The 22394-nt window shown below is 43.0% G+C and overlaps 1 protein-coding gene across 2 annotated transcripts in view; it reads right to left on the minus strand.

The window, feature by feature from the left end:
• LOC135224739 (dihydrolipoyl dehydrogenase, mitochondrial-like) overlaps positions 1–22394 on the minus strand; it is a 153136-nt gene that overhangs the window by 56626 nt on the left and 74116 nt on the right. For both annotated transcript variants that reach the window (XM_064264062.1, XM_064264061.1), the window contains exons 2-3: positions 7545–7691; positions 7223–7360 (exon numbers count right to left, since the gene is read on the minus strand). In XM_064264062.1, coding sequence (XP_064120132.1) covers positions 7223–7360; positions 7545–7691 — 285 coding nt within the window. The remainder of the gene's footprint in view (positions 1–7222; positions 7361–7544; positions 7692–22394) is intronic.

Here is a 22394-nt window from a genome sequence, read left to right on the forward strand (position 1 = left end):
GCTCCTGCCCACTAACTTGTGCCATCCTTGCTTCCAAGCTCCTGGCCCGAGGACAAAACGGTGTTTCCATTCTTAGGCCACAACGGAAGGTTTAGAGAGCACACCGCCTTGTGTTCTCTAAAGCCAAAACTTGTGACGATGGCTTAAAATTTCACTAACCCTCTTTGTCGTATCTAGGGTGGTTAGAAGAAGGCCTTCCTGATCACATGCAAGAAGTTAACAGGTAGGAGAGGTTCGAATGCTTTAACATCAAGAACTTCAGACTACGTCTAAGTTCCATATTGAAAGCTTCGATCTGGACATGCACAGTCAGTCCGTCTGTACTAAAGTCAGGTGACCGACCAGTTGACCAGTCAGACGAATCAAGGACAGCAAGGCTGTACCCTGAAGACCATAAGGCACTATTCTTCGCTGAAGGATGAGTGTCTGGACTGCCTGGGCGATTCAATCTAAGCAAACCTTGGGGGTGTATCAACGCAACCCAACGTCGTCAGCGAATCAACTCCTGACTTGAGCTTCTGGTGCCAGGAGAAAGGAGCGAGGAGCAAAAAGGCGATTCAGTCCCGAAGGAAGAATGCCTGACAGTCCAACCTGGTCTCATGTTACACGATCATCGGGGGTGTATAAACGCAACCGACTTCGTCAACAAGAAACTCAGGGCTACTATATGTCGCCTGATCTCGCACGAGTGTCTGACTCCGAGAAAACAGGTGAGACAAAAAGTAGATGGTGAGCGAGTTTCGAGATTCCACAGAACTCAAAGATCGTGAAGGGCTTTGTTGTTTGACAGACGCAAATCTCTGAGCCCAAAGGCCGTCAACAACATATTTGCATATTCTTTAATAGTTGTGACTGCCAGCTTATCCCATTCTTCAGACGGAAATGGAAGACGGTAATCTTATTCCTGTCAACATCTCGATAGTCTGAACGTAGTCAGACTCAGAGCGGAGAGGTTATAGGTACTTTTCGAGTTAGAGTAGACCGACTCTCTCGGAAAAGGTCCTTGGAAAGTGAACTAGGAAGTATGTGACCTCTGTGAATCCAGGATTCTGAAGGCCAACATGGGGCGATCAGCGTCATTGTCGCTCCGTGACGTCATAAATCCTCTTATTACATTTCCTAAGCGATTGAAAAAGGGGAAAAGAGACTAAACATCCATCCCCGTTCAATATCATAGGATGGCGTTTAATGGTACCGATCCCGGATCGAGAATAAGGGAGCAGAGAAGAAGCCGCCTCTTCGTCCTCAACATATCGAAGAGAAGAATGAAAGGTGTCCCTAAAGTCTACACAACTCTCAACTTACTTCTAAAGAAAGATTCCACTCGGAAGTGAATAGTTGCTGCCGTCGATCGAGACGATTCGTACGGACTTTTGCAATCCTGTAACGAACCTGTAGAGGATCGTTATATTTTACGCCTGTTGTTATAATAGGCTCTTTCTCGTAAACTCGAACAAGGACCGAGAGAAGATACTTCTTAAGATATGAGAGAGCTGTGGAATATCAGAGTTGATCTGGACCACTGGTTCCCAAAAACTCGTTTCGAGGACTGGAGGGACTACCGAATCGCTTTTACTTCTTTCAGATTAAGATCCAGGACATCTGAAACTATCCAGATTGTCCGGCACCTTCTTTCTATCACCTCAGGTGATAGACGCACTGAGAGATGTTCAGAATCATTCCTAAATCTAGAATAATTTTTCAGTTTCCCGGTAGGAAACAAAAAACTGTGGTCTGAATTGCAGTCTATTCGGGGAAACAAACTTCTTCAGGAAGGAAATGGTCCCCAGCAAGCTCATCCATTCCCTCCCCGAGTATGCTTACTTCCCTAAATAAGGCTGCGCTTTGCCTAAGCAGGAGAGCAAATAAAAGTGCAATGTTGCGGTAGACTCGTAGTTCCATACCGTGCTGGTTAACGAGCACCGAAAGGATTAAGAGATAACTCTGTTGAACATAGTAAGGCAAAACGAATGCAACGTTTATTCATTCACGTAAGAAATCCCCTCAATCTTAGGCTAAAGTCCGTGATTGTAGGACAGAGATACAGATAGTCAGTCAATCCCGCAGGAGAGACGTAACCGTCAGCACAAAGATACGGTTAGTCAGTCACCCGCAGGAGGAGAAAGACGTAACCTTACCGTGCATGACAGCGCACGATCTTGTTACTGGCTCGGTTGGACTGGAGCTCTGGAGGGACAGACACAGTGTGACAGCAGCAGCAAGCAGCTTACGAACGTCGTCTCTTAACTTTTGTCTGGGTTGCCAGCTACCCTATTCTACGAAGAATAGGTTCCGTTATTTTTTGAGCAGAAACTCTCAAGCTGGTATATTTAAGCGTAACAGAAAACGCTAAATATAGATGCGTTTGTGTCGTCAGAACACTACCATACAACGGTAAAAGATAAATCGGAAACTCCTGGAAGGCTGCAGGAGTAATGATTAAATGTCCTTAAAATAGACAATAGACCTCTCGGTTGCCATCCGAAGAGGTAACTACAGCAAGCGTATATGACTTGAACCAACCAGAAGTAAAATAACGCAAGGCAAAAAATGAAATTATATCACAATAAAGTTTGTTCCTACTTACCTGGCAGACATATATATAGCTGAATTCGGAAATACAGCTACATACATATCTGACAGGCAAGTTTCATGAACAAAACTTAAGAGAATCGAAGCAGTCGAAGCAGTCAGCTCAAGCTTCTTATGTTATTGGACATAAGCGTTCATTGACGTAGTCTACAAGTCTATTTCTTGTACGAGTCTGCGAATGACGAATGAGAGCTCTTCCGAATCTTGTCAATAAGAGCTTATTCGCTTACGCAATATCAAGTTAATGAGATGTTTGTCAATGAGAAACTAACCCATTTACGGGACAAAGAGATATTTTGTCAAAGAGGGGATACCCACTTACTTGACAAAACGAAAAGTAGATTGTCAATGGGGGAAAGTCACTGAATTGACAAAACGTAATCCAGGGAGTCGAGCATTTAATTTTTCCAATTCCCGTCTCAAACGAGGAAGGGGCAAGAATCCTGTTAAGAGACTGGGCTTACGGCAAGTAGAACGACGATGTTCAATTCGGCAGCGTAGTCCCGACTAGAAACTAACAAAAATCTATCATCTGAAAAACCCTTTCAGATGGGCTAAAAAGCTTGGAAAATTATCCTGGGAAGAGGAAGAAACTCTCCAACCAGCTTCCTCTCCCGTATCACAACTAATGCCTGCTAAAGCTTAAAATTATTGGCAGTATGGCAAAGGAAGTCCTGTCTTGCGCTTTCCTGAAGAGCGTCCTTTTGATGAGTGCCTTTGCAAGAATCCTACTGAACGTTGCCGAGTCCTGACGTGCAGGACATCGAGCCTTACATAACCCGTAACTGCCTTATCGCAAAGTCTTGACTGCGGTAGTGGCAACTTAAATTTATTGGCAGAATGGCAAAGGTTGCGGTAGAGCAAACGAGATCTTCCTTAACTCCATCCACCTATGGGAAAACAATATTAATTGACAGAGACCTCTTGAATTCACGAAACCCGATGTCTTGCTGGGTTTCAAAAGAAGAAGTTGTCTGTTCACTTTAAGCTTCCTCCAAAGCACTGCCTACTTCACATTCTTTGCAGGTGAGGTAGAAGGTATCACCGAAGGTAGAGGTAAAAATTCTTAGGCCCAAATCTGAACAAGAGCTGAAGAGTTCAACAGAAACGTTCAGCCAGGCGACACACCTGGCGTGCGCTGGTGCACGCTCGGCGTCACTGGCGCGCGGCTCGGCGCTCCACTGGAGCGCGCTCGGCGTCCACTTGGCGTTTGCACCCGCGCGCACGCCTGGAGTCCATCCGAGCATCCCAGGCGTCCGCTCTCAAAAGCTTCCTGCTACTATGACTTCTTTTACTATTTCTCGGTGGAAAGACGGACACGAGTTCAGGCGACGTTCGCCTTCTTACTTCTCACTGAAACGCATAACGAGAGAGAGAGAGAGAGAGAGAGAGAGAGGACGTGAAGCGTCCTCTTCTATAAAGCTTCTATTTAGAGGGCGCGAGTCCTTCCGAAAGCTCCAACCCCTGCACGGAGAGGACGCTTCGGAGGACGAGAAGCAAACTTTCAGGATTCGTGCACGCGCACGCACTTTGGCAGTCTGGGGATTTTCATCAGAAACTGCCGAAGGCACGCCAGATCGGTGGGGGTTCCTTGTAACCCTCCTTAGGCTTTCGACATGCTCCCTCCCCGGTCCTGGGAGTCAAGCAGAGGTCCCGGCCTAGAGGCGAAACGAGGCCGATCTGACGCACCCTCCACTACACAAGGGGTATCACTGCACTTCTGCACTTCACTTTTACTCTCTAAAGCAAGCACTTTCGATTCTAAGTTACGAATCGAAAGAGTATCAGAGAAAGGGCAATTCCTCTACAGACACTGCTTAGGGCCCGAAGGCAATACTGCAGGGTTAGGAGTAACAATTACAGAAGTAGCACTTCACAGCAAGTTCACTACCCTGACTTTTGTTACTGATTAATTGCGTACATACGAATCATACGTCTTCCTTACGGAATTAGACATGTTTACTGATTAATTGCGTACATACGAATCATACGCCTTCCTTACGGAAAAGACAAAGTCTCACACTCCTTACATGACAAATCTCAACAAAGAAGGAAGACCCATACCCCTCGTACATACCAAGTGCGGATCTACCGAAGCTTTCGGTAGCCACACCCTATCTTTGCAGACAACCCCGTCTGAAACTAGCCTAACTAGATTCAGATATTTTAAGCAAAAATGAATCAAATTCAAATCAATTTAAGATAGCGTATGTCTAGCCACAAATCCAAGTAAATAAATCAAAAGACAATTAGGATACTTAGCGGCAATGAAGTTTCCAAAATCCTAAGACGGAGGTACTGAAAACAGGTGTTTTCAGCACCGGCGACAGAAAAATTATGAATAGAAAATGGGAATGGTTCCTGATACCCGCCTCCCAGCGGCGGGAATGGGTACTAACCACCTGGCCGACCACTGCGTGTGTCGGAAGTTTTTAAAATTCTGTCGGACTTCAGAAAATACAGCTATATATATATCTGACAGGTAAGTTTCATGAACAAAATATACATTAATTACAATTAAATAAGTCCAGTGTTAAATACCATACTATTCAATGCACTTTTTCCATTCTTAAATATATACTGTAGTATGTATGCCCAATTTGGCCATAATGCATGGTTGAGCGCCATAGGTTAGGCTAGGTATGTACGTAGTATGTACTGTAAGGGGTAGGCATAATTATTGTTGCTAATAATTAAACATTGAAAATTGTGCTTAATTTTTACAGGAAATTAATATTGAAAATAAGCCAAATTATGTCTGTTATCATAAACTTTAAAACAATTCCCTAAGTTAAGTCACTAGCTAGTGCCTGTGAGGAGCTATAAACAGACATAAACAAACCATCATACAGTCTACTGGAATACTGTATACAAAATAACTTTAAAATATCTTTCAGTACGTGTCATGATATTAAATTGTTTCTCATAAAATATCCTTGTGAAATAGGGGCTTTTTCATAGGCGCTTTTGCTTTATAATGTGACTGAATTATCAGTGGAGTAATACCCATTGGAAGTAGATCCTCATAAATCTATTCCTTTAAACTGAAAAGAATCCCAATATTAAGGATAACTGGGGAGCTATCAATATTGCAAAACCCTTTACATAATTTGATCATAAAATAGTACTATCAAGAAAATATTGCCCATTAGTAAACGAGGCTCAAAATCCAGCATGACTGGGAACTACAAATTATGAGCATCGTAACTTTCATAAGTCAAGCACATCTGGGAATTATGAATAAAACGCAGACTGCAAAATGTTTTGGTTATAAATAATCCTTAAACCAAGCTTTCTTTCGTAAATTAAGTTTCATTCGTCATCTAAAGACAGTGATCTGTCGGTAAAATGAAATCGGCTGATATTTTATGAACGTAAACAAGACCAGAATGCAATGGCAGGTCATTCTGTTCGTATTATATAATTCGATAATATGATAATAATACATGCAATATGATTAGATACAGTAAAACAGGGGTTTTATTAAATTACAGATGAAGTTATTGTAAACCTGTAGTCCAGCCATATGGTATGCAACAAAATCGAGAAATGGCTGACTGCCGACATCATTTGCCATCACTATAAAAAGAAGAAAAAAAAGCGCTGGCGAAAGTGACGTTCAAAACTAGCAGAATCACACTTAATGCTCATACAATCAAGTATTGTGCACCTTTTAAACCCAATTTTGTTAATTTACAAGAAAGTATATAAATTACATATCTTCTACCAGCCAAGTGTAATGGCACTGAAGATATCGATAGCTCAATCAGCAGAGATTTTGAGAATGCAAGTGACATACAATGACAATGCTCGTATTCTGTAAAATACGTTCAACTTTTTCAAATTATCATTTCCTCCAGAAATATTTGTTAAGGCTTATAGACCTTTTCAGTTTTTAGAATTACGGATAGATCCTACTCTTGTAACAAAGTGAGAACTCGTTCATCCTAACGTCTAATTATGGTAATTAGCCATGGTAATTGCTGTAATGAGTTATTTTGTTTACAGTATCAAAAGTTGTATCACTAGTGATTCACTTGAATAACCTATGGATTTTACCCTTATTAGGTTACAAATGTTTTGTTTAGTGTCGATAGTTAGGGATAGTTAATTGTGACTGTAGCCAACTATTGATACAACTATCAACACTTCAACACTATCATTAAAAACCTCACAGCATTTTAAGGTTGTCACAGAATGCCTCATACATGATAATTATCAATAATCTTAACTTCATTATTGTGATTCTTACCATTTTCCTCACCAAATGAGCATGGGAACAATGCCTAGTAGCGGGGACTGACAGAACCACTTTTGTTTACAAAAATCATGAGATTCCTTGGGTTGGTTTCCGGAGTTTTGGCTCAGCTCAGATGCAACATTTACTCAAAATTTTCTGTTGAAATCCGATCATTTCGAGTTCTAATACGATCGAGGTCTGGGTCTCTACTGTACTTGTACAAATAAGGAGAAAGTTTGAATTCTCATAGGAACAAATCATTACTTGATTAACACTCATGTGATAAATTTACAAATCCTAATAAGATTTATTCTGCTGTACATCTTTCCTTTGAAATCTCCAGTATTCATTCAATATCTAATCTAACAACAAATATGGAGTGTAACTTACTTCAATGCCACGTTCAAGAAAGTCTTTGCTCTTTGCCATATGATAGTAATGAGAATTGTTAAGGAGAGATTTAGATGGAATGCATCCAACATTAAGACATGTTCCACCATATGTTGTATTCTTCTCTACACACACAGTCTGTGGATAAGATATGAAGTTTGTTAAAAAATTTTCAAAAACAAGGTCGCATACCAAATAACAGTTTAAAACTGAACAAAATATTGTATGAAGCACAAAACAACAACACTTCTTACTTTACTGGTACTTAGAAAGAAGGCAAATACCCAAAACATGAAACAAAAAGAAACCATTATTTTCTTACTTTCATGCCTAACTGCGCTGCTTTGATGGCAGCAACATATCCTCCAGGTCCAGAACCGATAACAACCAAATCTGCTTCATGAGAAGCATGTCTCTTCTGGACTGTTGAGGAGCTTAGAGCAAGGATGGGCTTACGTGCCACAGGTACCTGGTAAAAAGAATAAATCAATGTGTTATAACAGAATTTATAACAGCATAAAAACCTAAGATCTTCAAAATGATCTGATATAGTCAACCCCTGCTAATCTCAGGCTCGCCTATTTTCAGATTTTTCTATGGACCGTATATACCCATTATGTGCGGGAAAGCATAGGAAATTCACCTACACAATATGAATTTTTCACAAAAATATTCAAAAATTACTGTACTCATGTAAATTTTGTGACTAAATGCACTTTTTGTGTTAAAACTATTAAAATACTTGGTATAAGCATTTTTAGTTTTTTTTTTTTGTGTTTTAACTATCACAATAAGCAGTTCTAAGAATTTTTATAAGGGTTTTAAACCCCCGGTCTAGACTAATATACACTAACGCATACACCCATGACCAGGCTTAATTTAAGGATGGACAATTTAAAAGAAAAACTAAAATAAAACTCATCAATGGAACGAGGATGATATGTATATTCATGTGGTATAGGAAAAAAATTCTAAAAAAATTTCTGTACCTTCCACAGGAAGTTGTAAGTGAATATTTCCTACCCCTTGTGGGCCTCTTTTCCCTATGACAGCTGTAGAAAATATGCTAATTTTACAAAATTATAAAAAAATTTTCTAGTACTTTTTAAAAATTTTATTTTGTCAAATTGAAATTACAAGCTCAAATAATATCATAAAAGATATATAACACCGTGAAAAAATTCTCAGCATATTTTTTGTAAAATATAGTTACAACACATCCTTAGATGGAAATTTGTGACCACTTTCCCCCTTGCCACCAAGAGCAAGACTTTTCAGCTCACTCACACTCTTATAGGGTGATCTGAAGAGTTGCCAATAGTGATATATGGAACTAGGAACATTTTTTCAGCAAAATTTGTTCAAACCGGATGGCGCCAAATCTTGATCGTATATTTGCAATTCCTGTCCACTGCCCAAAAGCTATATGTGATCATATATATATGATTCCTGGACTATGGGAGTTAAGTATTCGTGAACTTTAGCTATTCGCAAGAGGGGTCTGGTACCCCTTCCCAAGAATACGGGGGGTCTACTGTATATCTTGAAATTATAGACTACTGTCTCATGAACAACATGGCATTCAGAATAAAAATGACAAATTTCTAATCAATTTTTATTTTTCATAGTTAATAAACCTTCGGTCTTTTCAATAGGATAATCTTGTGCCAGCTGGAAACCAGTTAAAAATAATCAAAGATTGTAAAGCAAGGAATCTGTGGCATCTGGCAACTCATGCGTATATGAGGTGGAAGCTGGTCACCAACCACGCATAGAACACCATGACGTGTCAGTCTTTCTATTACAAAGGAAAGCACCATTGAACCACAACAGTAAATAGCGGTAACAAGATTATCACCTCTCCCAAGAACAGTTTGTTACAAAATTTCAGCATAGCACCATGGTCACCTGAATCTGTTCCATGATACATACGAAGTTGGAAAGGAATAAGAAACTTGTATGGATAAAACAACTTAAATGGCATACTGTTTGTCAACTATGCTGAAATATGATATTGTTATGATACAATAAAGTTTCATACATACTTACCTGGCAGATATATACATAGCTATCGACTCCGTCGTCCCCGACAGAAATTCAAATTTCGCGGCACTCGCTACAGGTAGGTCAGGTGATCTACCGCCCTGCTCTGGGTGGCAGGACTAGGAACCATTCCCATTTTCTAATCAGATTCTCTCTTCCACCTGTCTCCTGCGGGGAGGCTGGGTGGGTCATCAATCGTATATATCTGCCAGGTAAGTATGTATGAAACTTTATTGTATCATAACAATATCATTTTCATATATTCAACTTACCTGTCAGATATATACATAGCTGATTGACACCCTTTGGTGGAGGGCAAGAGACAGTTAACTACTGACTAGACAGGTAAACAACATATGTTGTAGGTATTTATAGACCTTGGTTCCTACCTTATTAGGTGGAAGACTTTGTGGCTACTGCCCAGAGGTAGTCTGCTTCACCTCAAGAGCCTTAGAGAGATAGTGCATAATCTGCGGGCTGCGGCCAAGAGTTCTTGTTTTGTGGGTCTGTCGATGGGGTTTCATCCGCTTACTCGGCAGAGCCTAACTGGCATTTGTCAACGGGTGCTAATCCGCTTATATGACAACAAGCCTTCTTTAAGGAGCACACAACCGATCCCGATCACCCGATCCTAACCCGTGTTAGTTCTAAGATTGCCAAGAGTCATCCCCGAACTCTTAGCAAACAACCAAAAACTCGATAATCACACATACAAAATTACAAAAAAAAATTTTTGTACCCCTCTAAAAGTCAGTTGTCACTCGATTTCCTAATGAAGAGAAGTGAAGGCCGCCTGTGCGGCATCTGACACTTCCATGCACAGGAAATACAAGAACACATCCGACAAGAGGGTTACGTACACATATTTAAGGATCGGTGCTCTCTCCTTTACCCAGAACCGTCTGTGCTGACACAAACGGACCTATAAGTTGCATCCAATAAGTTGCATCCAAAATATTTTTAAGTGACATATTCCTTTGGAACGCAATAGACGTCGCGATTGCCCTTACTTCATGAGCTCTTACTCTTAATAGATTAAAAGTGTCATCTGGGCAGTTCTTATGAGCCTCGGTAATGACACTTCTAACAAAGAAGGCCAAGGCATTTTTAGACATTGGTCTCTTGGGGTCCTTTACTGAGCACCATAGACCGTATTGTGAACCTCCAAACCGCTTCTTTCTGTCCAGATAGAATTTCAGTGCTCTAACTGGACAAAGGGATCTTTCTGTTTCTCTGCCCACTAGACTAGTACAGTAAGTCCTTTTACCTCGAAGCTCCTGGGCCAGGGATTCGAAGGGTTCTCATTTTTGGCAAGAAAGAGAGTCTGGAATGAACAAATCGCAGAGTCTCCTTTGAAGCCAACTCGTGACTCAAGGGCGTGCAACTCGCTGACCCTTTTTGCCGTAGCAAGAGATAGCAGATAAACACTTTCTAGTGATATCCCGAAAAGAAGCCATATGCGGTGGTTCGAACTTCTCGGAGGACAGAAATTTCAGGACCACATCCAAGTTCCAGCTTGGAACCCTAGGTTCTACTGACTTCGATATTTCAAAGGAACGAATGAGATCGTGCAAATCTTTATCATTCGTCAAATCTAATCCCCTGTTTCTGAAGACTGCTGACAGCATACTTCTGTACCCCTTAATAGTCGGTACAGAGAGATGTGACTTTTCCCTCAGGAAAAGCAGGAAATATGATATTGTTATTATACAATAAAGTTTTATACATACTTACCTGGCAGATATATACTTAGCTATTTGACTCCGTCGTCCGACAGAAATTCGAATTTCGCGCACACGCTACCTGTAGGTCAGGTGATCTACTTACCTGCCGCTGGGTGGCAGGACTAGGAACCATTCCCATGTTCTATCATATTTTTTCTATACCGCCTGTCTCCTGAGGGGAGGTAGGATGGGTATAATTTTGTATATATCTGCCAGGTAAGTATGTATAAAACTTTATTGTATAATAACAATACCATTTTTTATACATTTAACTTACCTGTCAGATATATACTTAGCTGATTCACACCATTGGAGGTGGGAAAGAGACAGCTAAATACAGAATCAAACAGGAATCACAACTATCGTTGTAGGTAATAAAATAAATAAAAATGATATTGTTTAAGATACAATAAAGTTTTGTACATACTTACCTGCAGATATATACTTAGCTATAGACTCGGTCGTCCCGACAGAATTTCAAAACTCGCGGCACACGCGACAGGTAGGTCAGGTGATCCACCATTCCCGCCGCTGGGTGGCGGGGTCTGGAACTATTCCCGTTTTCTAAGCCATAATTTCTCTTACACCTGTCTCCTGAGGGGAGGCTGGGTGGGCCATTAATCGTATATATCTGCCAGGTAAGTATGTACAAAAACTTTATTGTATCTTAACAATATCATTTTTGTACAAGTAACTTACCCAGCAGATATATACTTAGCTGATTGGCACCCTTGGTGGCGGGCAAGAGACAGCTAAAAACAACATAATACTTAACTAAATACGTAAAAAACAGGGAAAAAACAACCTAGTTCTTGGATAACATAATCCATAGTTCCTACCTTATTGGGCTGAAGACTTCATGACTACTGTCGATGAGTCTGCTTGCCTCAAGAGTTTCAACGATGAATGAACCTATGGTTGAATAACTCTTTGGATCGTGTCAATGGGGGCTAGCCCGCTTACGCGACAGAGCCTATACTGGATCGTACCAATGGGGGGGAAACTGACCACTTACATGGTAGAGCCTTGACCTTTTGTCATATCAATGGAGACTCGCCCTCTTACATGACAGAGAGGTTAAGGTATTAAACAAATCACAAAGAGCACTGAAGCCAATCCCGATCACCTGACCCTGTTAGTCTTATTACAATCTATGAATTGTAAGAGGGTCCCTATTCCCTCTGACAATTAACCAATAAAAACAACCACCAATAAACAGTAATTTTAAGCCTTAAACTAAATAGGAAGGATTAGCCTCAGCCCCTTCTCCCAGCACTGAATTCGCCGAAACATACGCTCCCAGAGCAAAGCACTTTTCGTACGAAATTTTAACATCTCTTAGGTAATTCGAGGCGAACACCGAATTACATCTCCAAAATGTCGAATCTATAAGAGCCTGAAGCGACCATGTTTTGTGAAATGCCATCGACGTAGCTATGGCTCTCACTTCATGAGCTCTCACTCTGAGAACCTTGAAATGCTCTTCTTCGCATTTAAGGTGAGCTTCCCTTATTACATCTTTTATGAAGAATGTAAGGGCGTTCTTAGAAATCGCTCTTTTCGGATCTCTTACAGAGCACCAAAGACTTTCTTCTGTACCTTTCAGCCACTTCTTCTTCTCCAGGTAGAACTTGAGTGCCCTGACTGGACACAAAGTCCTTTCTAGTTCTCTCCCTGTTAATGAAGATATTCCTTTTATCTCAAAGCTTCTTGGCCAAGGCTTTGAGGGATTTTCATTTTTCGCTAGAAAAATGGTTGGAAAGGAGCAAATCGCTGAATCTTTCTTAAACCCCACTTTACCTTCCAAAGCTTGCAACTCGCTCACTCTCTTGGCTGTTGCTAACGCAAAAAGGAATAAAGACTTTCTTGTTAAGTCCCTAAACGAAGCTGCGTGAGACGGTACAAATTTTTCCGACATTAGGAACTTGAGGACCACATCCAAGTTCCAGCTAGGCTTCTTAATTACATGTTCTTTCGTGGTCTCAAAAGACTTTATAAGGTCATGAAGATCTTTATTGTTTGTCAGATCTATTCCTCTATGTCGAAAAACTGAGGCCAGCATACTTCTGTAACCCTTCACTGTTGAAAAACTGCAAGGTTACAGTCTTTTCTCAAATATAGGAGAAAATCTGCGATTTCAGTACAGAGGTACTGGAGGAGGATATTTTCTTTTCCCTACACCATCTTCTAAACAACTCCCACTTCGACTGATATACTTTAGAAGTGGAGACTCTTCTGGCTCTTGCAATAGCCTTCGCCACTTCTCGTGAAAAGCCCCTGCTCTGACAAGTCCTTCGACAGTCTGAAGGCGGTCAAACTTAGAGCGGGGAGGTTTTTGTGAAACCTGTCGAAGTGGGGTTGTTTGAGAAGATCGTTCCTTAGTGGAAGCGATCTTGGGAAAATCCAAAACCTACCATCCAGCACCTCTAGTGAAACCAATCGGAGGAGTCCGGCCAAAAGGGAGCGATGAGGGTCATTCTTGTTCCTTCCGAGCAAGCGAACTTCCTCAACACTTCTCCTACTATCTTGAAAGGAGGGAAGGCGTACGCGTCCAAGCCCGTCCAATCTAGCAGAAAGCTGTCTACTGCTACTGCTTGAGGATCCGAGATCGGGGAGCAATAGGTTTCTAATCTGTGGTTCTTGTTGGTCGCGAACAGGTCTATATTGGGCCTTCCCCACAGATGCCACAGTTGTTGGCAAATCTGAGGATTGAGAGTCCATTCGTGGGTAGGGACTTGATCTTTTCTGCTTAACAGATCTGCCCGGACATTTTTCTCTCCCTGTACAAACCTGGTGAGAGAGAGATCTTCCTTTCCTGTGCCCAAATCAGCAGATCCTTTGCTGATTCGTACAGGGAAAAGGAATGCGTCCCCCCTTGTTTCTTTATATAAGCGAGGGCTGTTGTGTTGTCCGAGTGAATCTGAATCCCCAGAACCTGAGACCTGTTCCTCGAAATGAACCAAAGCTAGATGAATGGCTGTTAGCTCTTTTCTTGTTGATGTGCCAGGACACTTGTTCTCCTTCCCAAATGCCTGACACTTCTTGCGAAACCTAGGTCGCTCCCACCCTGAATCTGAGGCGTCTGCAAAACAACGCTAGGCGCGGGTTCTGTAAGCGAAGGGAGATTCCTTGGCTTAGTTTCTGTGGTCTAACCACCAACGGATATTCTCCTTGATCCATTTCGAGATTGGAAAAGTCTCTCCCAGATTGTTGGACTTCCAATCCCACTTCTCCTTCAGATAAAATTGAAGGGGTCGTAGGTGAAGTCTTCCTAAGGAAACGAACTGTTCCATCGAGGAGAGGGTCCCCAGCAAGCTCATCCATTTCCTCGCGGAACAATGTTCTTTCCATTAAGAAGACTGACACCTTTTTGTCTAGGCAGCGGTTCTCCCTTTCCTTTCTGCGAACGGATACGCTAGAAAATCCCGAGAATCCATCTGAATCCCCAGATAGACAATACTTTGCTGGGAGTCAGCATGGATTTCTCGTGATTTACTAAAAGTCCTAAGGACTTTGTCAACTTTAGATCACTAAAGGTCCTCCAGACATTTTTTCTCCGATTGGGCTCTTATTAGCCAATCGTCCAGATATAACGAGATCCTGATCCCTTCCAGATGTAGCCAATAAGCTACATTCTTCATGATGGTCCGTAAAGACTTGAGGGGCAGTCGAAAGTCCGAAGCACATCGCTCGGAACTGGAACACTTTCCCTTGGAACATGAACCTCAGATATTTCCTTGCTGCGGATGAATTGGCACATGGAAATACGCATCCTGAAGGTCCAGGGACACCATCCAGTCCCCTGGACGAAGAGCAGATAGAACAGAGGAAGACGTCTCCATTGAAAATTTCTTCTTCAAGACAAAGAAATTCAGGCACTGAGCTAGAACTGGTCTCCATCCCCCCGATGCTTTCGGTACCAGGAATAGCCGATTGTAGAATCCTGGGGACTGGAGATCTTGAACCAGTTTCTACCCGCTTCCTTGGAAATCATCTGTTCCACTGCTTGCAACATAGCAAGCTTTCGTACCGGATCCGAGTATCTGGCGGTTAACTCCCTTGGAGTTGTCGTCAAGGGAGGATTTTCCCTGAAGGGGATCAAGTATCCTTTTTTCAGGATAGAGAGGACCAGGAGTCCGCTCCCTTCTGCGCCCCAGACTTTGCAAAGTGGGAGTAGCCTGGCGCCTACCTTCCGTCTGGAGGACTTGCTGTTCATCTAGACTTCCCGAAGGACCTTCTAGATGGTCTACTCTTTCTCTCTGGTCTTCGACCTCTAATAGGGGCTCTAGAAGAGGAGGCCCCTCGAAAGGGCTGAACAAAAGAGGGTCTCTCTTTCTTCTCTATCGGCACTGCCGGCCTAAACTTCTTGGCTGAGTGCGTGAGGAGATCTTGAGTTGCCTTCTCCGTAAGAGATTTCGAAACTTCTCTAACCGTCTCTTGTGGAAAAAGGTGCGGGGATAAAGGAGCAAAAAGAAGAGATGTCCTTTGCAAGGGTGATACTGCTCTTGCTAAGAAAGAGCTAAAGACAGATCTCTTCTTCAAAACTCCCGTTCCAAAAGAGAGGCAACTTCTACAGAACCGTCCATGACCGCTCTGTCCAGACAAGCCAGGACGCTCGAAAGTTTTCCTCCATAGAAACAAAGTCCGTGTCCTGAGCTCTCTTCGCTAAAGCTCCTAACGCCCAGTCCATAAAGTTGAAGACTTCTAGGGTTTTAAAGAGGCCCTTTAGAAGGTGGTCCAGCTCACACATGCCCCAAGTCGCCTTAGCAGACAGCAACGACTTCCTCCTAGCAGAGTACCACTAAGGAAGCAAAATCATCCGCGGCAAGAAGGCAGGCCTAACCCCATCGCTCTTTGGTCTCGTACCACCTTCCTGGTTTGCCTGTTAACTTGGAAGGAGGGCAGGAAAAAACTGTCTTGCCCGCTTCCCTTCTGGAAGTCAACCACTCTGAAAAAGTTTTCAATGCCTTTTTCATACAAAGAGCGGGGCGCATCTTAACGAAGGAAGACGATTTGAGAGCTTTAGTGCTGGACATCAACGATCCTGGTGAAGGAGGGTCCGCAGGATGAAGGGAGTCTCCGAACTCCTTTAGCAGCAAAAGAGAAAGTCTCTTGTAGTCCGAAACTGCTACATCTACAGGCTCTTCGTCTTCCGATACCTGGTCCAACTGATCTACAGAAGGAGATCGTTTTGGAGTGATCTGGCTCTTCCCGGGAGAAGAACTCCTTTCCCGAGAAGGGGAGCGCGGAACATTAGCACTCCTATACGAAGAGTGAGGCTCCTGTCTGTCGGCAACACTCTTGTGCCTACTAGACTCTTGTTGTCTAGGTTCGTCGGGTTCGTGGCGCTTGCTAGGCTCCTGGCGTCCTGATTCAGGGCGCTTGAAAAGATCCCCGCGTCCTGATTCCTGACGCTTAACAGGCTCTTGGCGCCCTAACACACTTGACGCCTAACGTACTCCTGGCGTCCTGTTTTCTGGCGTCCTAACTCCTGGCGCCCTGACTCCTGACGCTCCTGGAACGCCCTGACTCCTGGCGCCCTGCCTGGCGCCCTGACTCCTGGCGCCCTGAACCCTGGCGACTCCTGGCGCCCTGACTCATGGCGTCCTGGCTCAAAGCGTCCTGATTCCTGCCTTCTAGCAGAATCCTGACGTCCTGAATCCAGCGTTCTAAGAGGCTCTTGACGTCCTTCTTGCGTCTTGCTGCCTCTTTGCGTCTGTCTGGCTCCTGGTCCGCCCCTGAAGACCCAAGGGATCCTGATACCTAAATCGGTTTTCCGGTTCCTTGTATCTAAACCGATCGAGACTTCTGCTCGATGCGCTGTGTCTAAGAGGGCGCTTCGGGGAAGCCAGCCTATAGGGCGAAAGGGCTCTTCTCTCAGGAGAACAACTCCTATCCGACGAGTCCCTTGACGAAGGCGATAAACGCCCTGGAGAACGTGAGAGTTCTCTCCTGTACGAAGAAGGACGCTTAGCGGAACTCTTAACAGGGAGCGAGACATCCTTCCTCCTTGTAGAGTCCTTAGCAAAAGAGCCTACGAGCGACGCTAACTGCTCTTGCAGATTCACCAAAAACTTCTTGGTCGGATCCTGAAGAGCAGGCTCCTCTTGTCTAGTCCTCTTAGGTCCCGAAGGCCAATCCTCGGGAAAACGCTCTGGGCTGGAGTCAGCAGCGTCTCCTTTAGGCCGCCTTCCAGGCTCTCTTCAAAGGGCGCGAACGGGAGGCCGAACTCCATCCTCGTTTAGGAGAGGAAAGAGTCTGAGGCCGAAAAACACTCCTTTAGGACGCCTTTTCTGCGGCAATCCGAGGCAGCCTGGGACTTAACAACAGGATCTGCGAAGGGACGCCTGACCGTTGGGGATGTTCTGCATCCTCCCTGCGGCTTTTCGACATTCCTCCTCCCTGGTCCTGGGAGTTTGGAAGAGGTCTAGGCCTAGGAGCAATGAGGGAACCGGTCAGACGCCCCCTCCACTGCACTGGGGACACTGCACAAGTCACTATCACCACTCTTACCTTGGTTTAGAGCTCGTAGCTGAGCTTGAAGTTTCTTAATGAAGCTTTTACATTTTCCCTCTCTGATGAAGAATCTTTGGATTCAGAACAGGGAGAAGCAGCTGAGGCTAAGGGAAAATTGTTAGATGGAGAGTTAATTTCTTGTTCTAAGGAGCAAGATCTACTAGAAGACCTAGCTGAAGCCTTTCTCACTCTATCTCTCTCAAGCTTCCTAACATATGATGATAATTCCTTCCAGTTCAAGCTCCGTAAGGTTCTCGCATTCCACACAGGTGTTAATAAAAGAACATTCATTCTCCCTGCATTTAGCGCAAATACTATGCGGATCTAATGCCGATTTAGGCAGCCTAACCTTACAGTCTTCCCTACTGCAAACTCTAAACATAGGTGAAGCCTTAGCGTCAGACATCGTGAAAGAGTAGTAAACAAAACCAAAGTCGAAAAACAGTCCACAATAAGAGTATGCCAAGCCAGAGAAAAAACAGAATACGTAACCAAAAAACCAATCCAAATTCTCGGCAAACGAGTTGAAATCCAAGATGGAGGAACGAACAATAGGTGTTGTCCGTTCAACCGACAGAGAAATTATGGCTAGAAAACGGGAATAGTTCCAGACCCCGCCACCCAGCGGCGGGAATGGTGGATCACCTGACCTACCTGTCGCGTGTGCCGCGAGTTTTGAAATTCTGTCGGGACGACCGAGTCTATAGCTAAGTATATATCTGCTGGGTAAGTTACTTGTACAAACCTTGGTTCCTACCTGTTTAGACTGAAGACTTCATGAATAGAATACCAGGAGTCTAGTCAGTCTCAAGAGCCTCAGCGAGATATTGATCTATGGCTAAGAGTTTCTTGTGGTTCTGCCAAAGGGGTCTTACCCGCTCTTACTGGTAGATCCTGGAAGGACTACGTCAATGGGTGCTTATCCACTTACTTGACAAGACCTATACAAGGAGCACAACATCGATCCCGATCACCTCAACCTATCCATGTTAGTTTTCTAAGATTGCAAGAAGTTATCCCCTAACCTCTTGCAAACAACCACAAACTCGAATCACAAACATTCGTTACAGTAAAGTACAAAAATAAAAATAAAATTAAAAAAAAAAATGTTTGTACAATCTAGCCAGTAAAGACGTCTCTTGATTCCCCCACTGATCCAAACTAGGACGTCCGTGCGCCAGCAAGCATACTAATCAGCAGAAAAAACCAACAACTCGTCTCACAAGGTAGATCTATGTACTATCAAAAATTAGAACAAATACAAATTTTTCTAAGGATCGTTATGTGCTCCCAGCCCCAGCACTGTATCGGCTGATACAAAAGGACCCAGAGAGAAACACTTTCATATGTTTACTTTAACGTCCTTGAGATAGTGCGATGCGAACACTGAATTACACCTCCAGTAGTCGCATCCACAATGTCTTTTAAAGACATGTTCTTCTGAAATGCTAATGAAGTGGCTACCGCTCTAACCTCATGAGCCTTCACTCGGAGAGTCCTGAAAGAGTCTTCAGTGCAGTCATTATGAGCATCCGTAATAATGGCTCCTCACAAAAAATGCTAATGCATTTTTTTGACATGGGTCTACTATATCCCGAACTGCGCACCACAGTTTCTTTGTTTACATCCGTTTAGTTCATTCTTCTTCTTTAAATAGAACTTCAAGCTCCTAACCGGACATAAAGATCTTTCTAATTCCTCGCCTACTAGATTTGAAAGTCCTTTAACTTCAAAAAAACTCTTTGGCCAGGGTTTTGAAGGGTTCTCGTTCTTGGCCAGAAACAGAGTCTGGAAAGAACAAATTGCCGCATCACTCTTAAATCCTACTCGAGAATCTAGAGCTGTATTTCACTAATTCTCTTCGCAGTCGCTAACGACAACAAGAAAATACATTTTCTCGTTAGATCCTCTAAACGACGCGTTGAGAGGAGGTTCCAAATCTATAGATGATAGAAATCTCAAAACTACATCTAGGTTCCAGTTAGGAGTGCGGAGGAGAAAAGGTTTTAGAGGTTTCAAAAAGATCTAATAGATCGTGGAGGTCTTTATCTTCTGCAATTCTCAAACCTCTGTTTCGAAATACGGCCGAAAGCATACTTCGATAACCTTTAATGGGTAGAAACTGATAATTTTGATTCTTCCCTAAGGAAAATCAAGAAATCAGCTATGTTGGTCACAGAGGTATCGGAAGAGGACAGTTTATTCTTCTTACACCATCTTCTAAAAACATGGAATTTTTATTCTAAAATTAATATTAATAATACTTACCTGTATAATTTATCTAGCCCTAAATCCCCAAAAACCGCACCAAAATTACCACATTGGCAACCCTGTTACCTCCTATTCTGTCCGCCAGTTGGCAACACTGTCGTTGACAGATACGAAAAACCTTCCCTCAAATCAGTTGTGATAGGCAGATCGTGGGGTAGGATGGGTGGGGACTAGATAATTATACAGGTAAGTATTATTAATATTAATTTAAAATAAAAATTCCATATTAATAAACATTACCTTAATATAATTTATCTAGCCCGATTAACCACATTGAAAAGGAGGAGGGAATCTGAATACAATTTCCCCTTCGGACAGAATAGGAGAAAACAAAATGAAATTTTCATTATTAAAATGAAGTTTTATTGTATACTTACCGAACATATATAGAACCGTGATTTCCACGAGCGGCAGGATACTAAATTCAAATTTAGCGCGTCGGCGTCGCCAAACACTGGTGGGTGATGACGTCATCTCCCTCCACTCCGGGCGGGGGGAGAACCAGGTACAACTGCCCAGGTGAATCCAATTCTTTCTGCCCGTCCGTCCACCTAAGGGGAGGGAGGGTGGGTATAATCATAATTGTTCGGTAAGTATACAATAAAACTTCATTTTAATAATGAAAATTTCATTTTTATTGTATGTCTTACCGAACAATTATAGAGCTGATTACACATTTTATGGGAAGGTGGGATTCAGTGGACCACTAGTATTTTTAAATGGTTACATTTATTGCAATACCAGTAAACACTCAAGGTGTCTGTTGTACCTTACCTTGTAAGAGAGCTACAGCAGACTGTTACTGCCTCTGGGTCGGTGTCTCTTCTTACTATTGTAGAGGAAATTGGAATTTGCCCAAAGTTAGCCTCTACAGGAGTGGAATCCTTCCGTAGTTCAAGCGAGTCAAGGCTGACTGACGGAGGATAGTAACAACAAAGATTGCCCTTGCCCTGGGCTAAGACCAGAAATTCAATCATACAAAAACATTTGTCACCAACACCAGATTTAAAAACATATATACCCAACCATTGTAAAATCTGACCTAACAGACTGTGAGTATCCCAGGTACTCAGTACCCCCAGCTTCCCTTGAACTCGACAACCTATTCAAGGTGAAAAGTTAGCATAGAGGTGACGACCCTGTGCCGTTTGTTTCTCCAACACCATGCCAGAAACCGCCACCGGACCTAACGTTTTTAACAATTCTCGAAAACCGTTTCTATCTCTTTGAGATAATGACTCGCAAAAACCGAATTCGATCTACCAGAACGTGCTCTGAAGAATCGAAGCTAAAGATAAATTCTTTCTGAATGCTAAAGAAGTTGCCACTGCTCTAACCTCGTGAGCTTTAACTCTCAGAACGGAAAGATTGTCGTTCTCGGACTGCGAGTGAGCTTCCCTGATAAGCTCTCTAATAAAGAACGATATAGCATTCTTAGAAAGAGGACGAGAGGGATTTTGAACCGAGGTCCAGAGCTTAGAAGATTGTCCTCTGATACCCTTAGTGGCAAACAGATACTGCTTAATAGCCCTGACTGGACATAAGAGCCTTTCTTCCTCCTCATGTCCAACCAAACCAAAATCAGATAAGTTCCTTACCACAAAACTCCTCGGCCAAGGATTAGAAGGATTCTCATTTTTGGCTAGAAAGGTCAAAGATACCGAAAATACAGCATTGCCTTGAGAGAAACCGACTCTTTTGTCTATAGCGTGCAATTCGCTGACACGCTTAGCAGAAGCTAGTGCAATAAGAAAGAGTGCCTTCTTAGTCAAGTTCCTGAGTGAAGCCGACTTCAAAGGCTCAAACGGTGGCCCCATGAGGAACTTAAGCACCACATCTAAGTTCCAAGCCACTGTATCTTGCGGGAGCTTAGTGGTTTCGAAAGACCTAATGAGGTCCGACAGATCTGAATTGGAGGAAATATCCAAACCTCGATGTCGAAAAACCGAAGAGAGCATGGCTCTATATCCTCTGATCGTCGAAGGAGCCAGTTTCTTAGAGTTCCTAAGAATAGAAGAAAATCTGCTATTTCTGTTAAAGAGGTCGCAGAAGTAGAGACTTTAGCACTTCTACACACTCTCTGAAGATTCTCCACTTCCCTTGATAGAGTTTGTTAGAAGACTCTCTCCTACAACGAGCGATAGCTTCTGCAGCTCTTCTTGAAAATCCTTTCGCTCTGACAAGATTCCGGACAGTCTGAACCCTGTCAGAGCTAGAGCGGACAAGTTTTGGTGGAACCTCTTGAAGTGAGGTTGTTTGAGAAGCCATTCTCTGGAGGAAGAAGTCTGGGGAAGTCTACTAACAACTGGAGAAGGTCCGGGAACCACTCTTTCCTGGGGTGGGCCAAAAGGGAGCGATTAACGTTAGCGTTACATTGCTGTGCGACATGAACTTGTTCAGCACCTCTCTTATTAGACCGAACGGAGGGAATGCATAAGCTTCCAGACCCAGACCAATCCAACAGCATTGCGTCCACCGACCAAGCTAGAGGATCTGGGACTGGAGAACAAAAGAGAGGAAGACGGTTGTTCCTCGATGTCGCGAACAGGTCTATTGACGGTCGTCCCCAAAGGCGCCAAAGTTTATTTCTGACAAATCTTGTGTCCAAAGTCCACTCC

This window comes from Macrobrachium nipponense, chromosome 12, assembly GCF_015104395.2.
Source record: "Macrobrachium nipponense isolate FS-2020 chromosome 12, ASM1510439v2, whole genome shotgun sequence".
NCBI lineage: Eukaryota > Metazoa > Arthropoda > Malacostraca > Decapoda > Palaemonidae > Macrobrachium > Macrobrachium nipponense.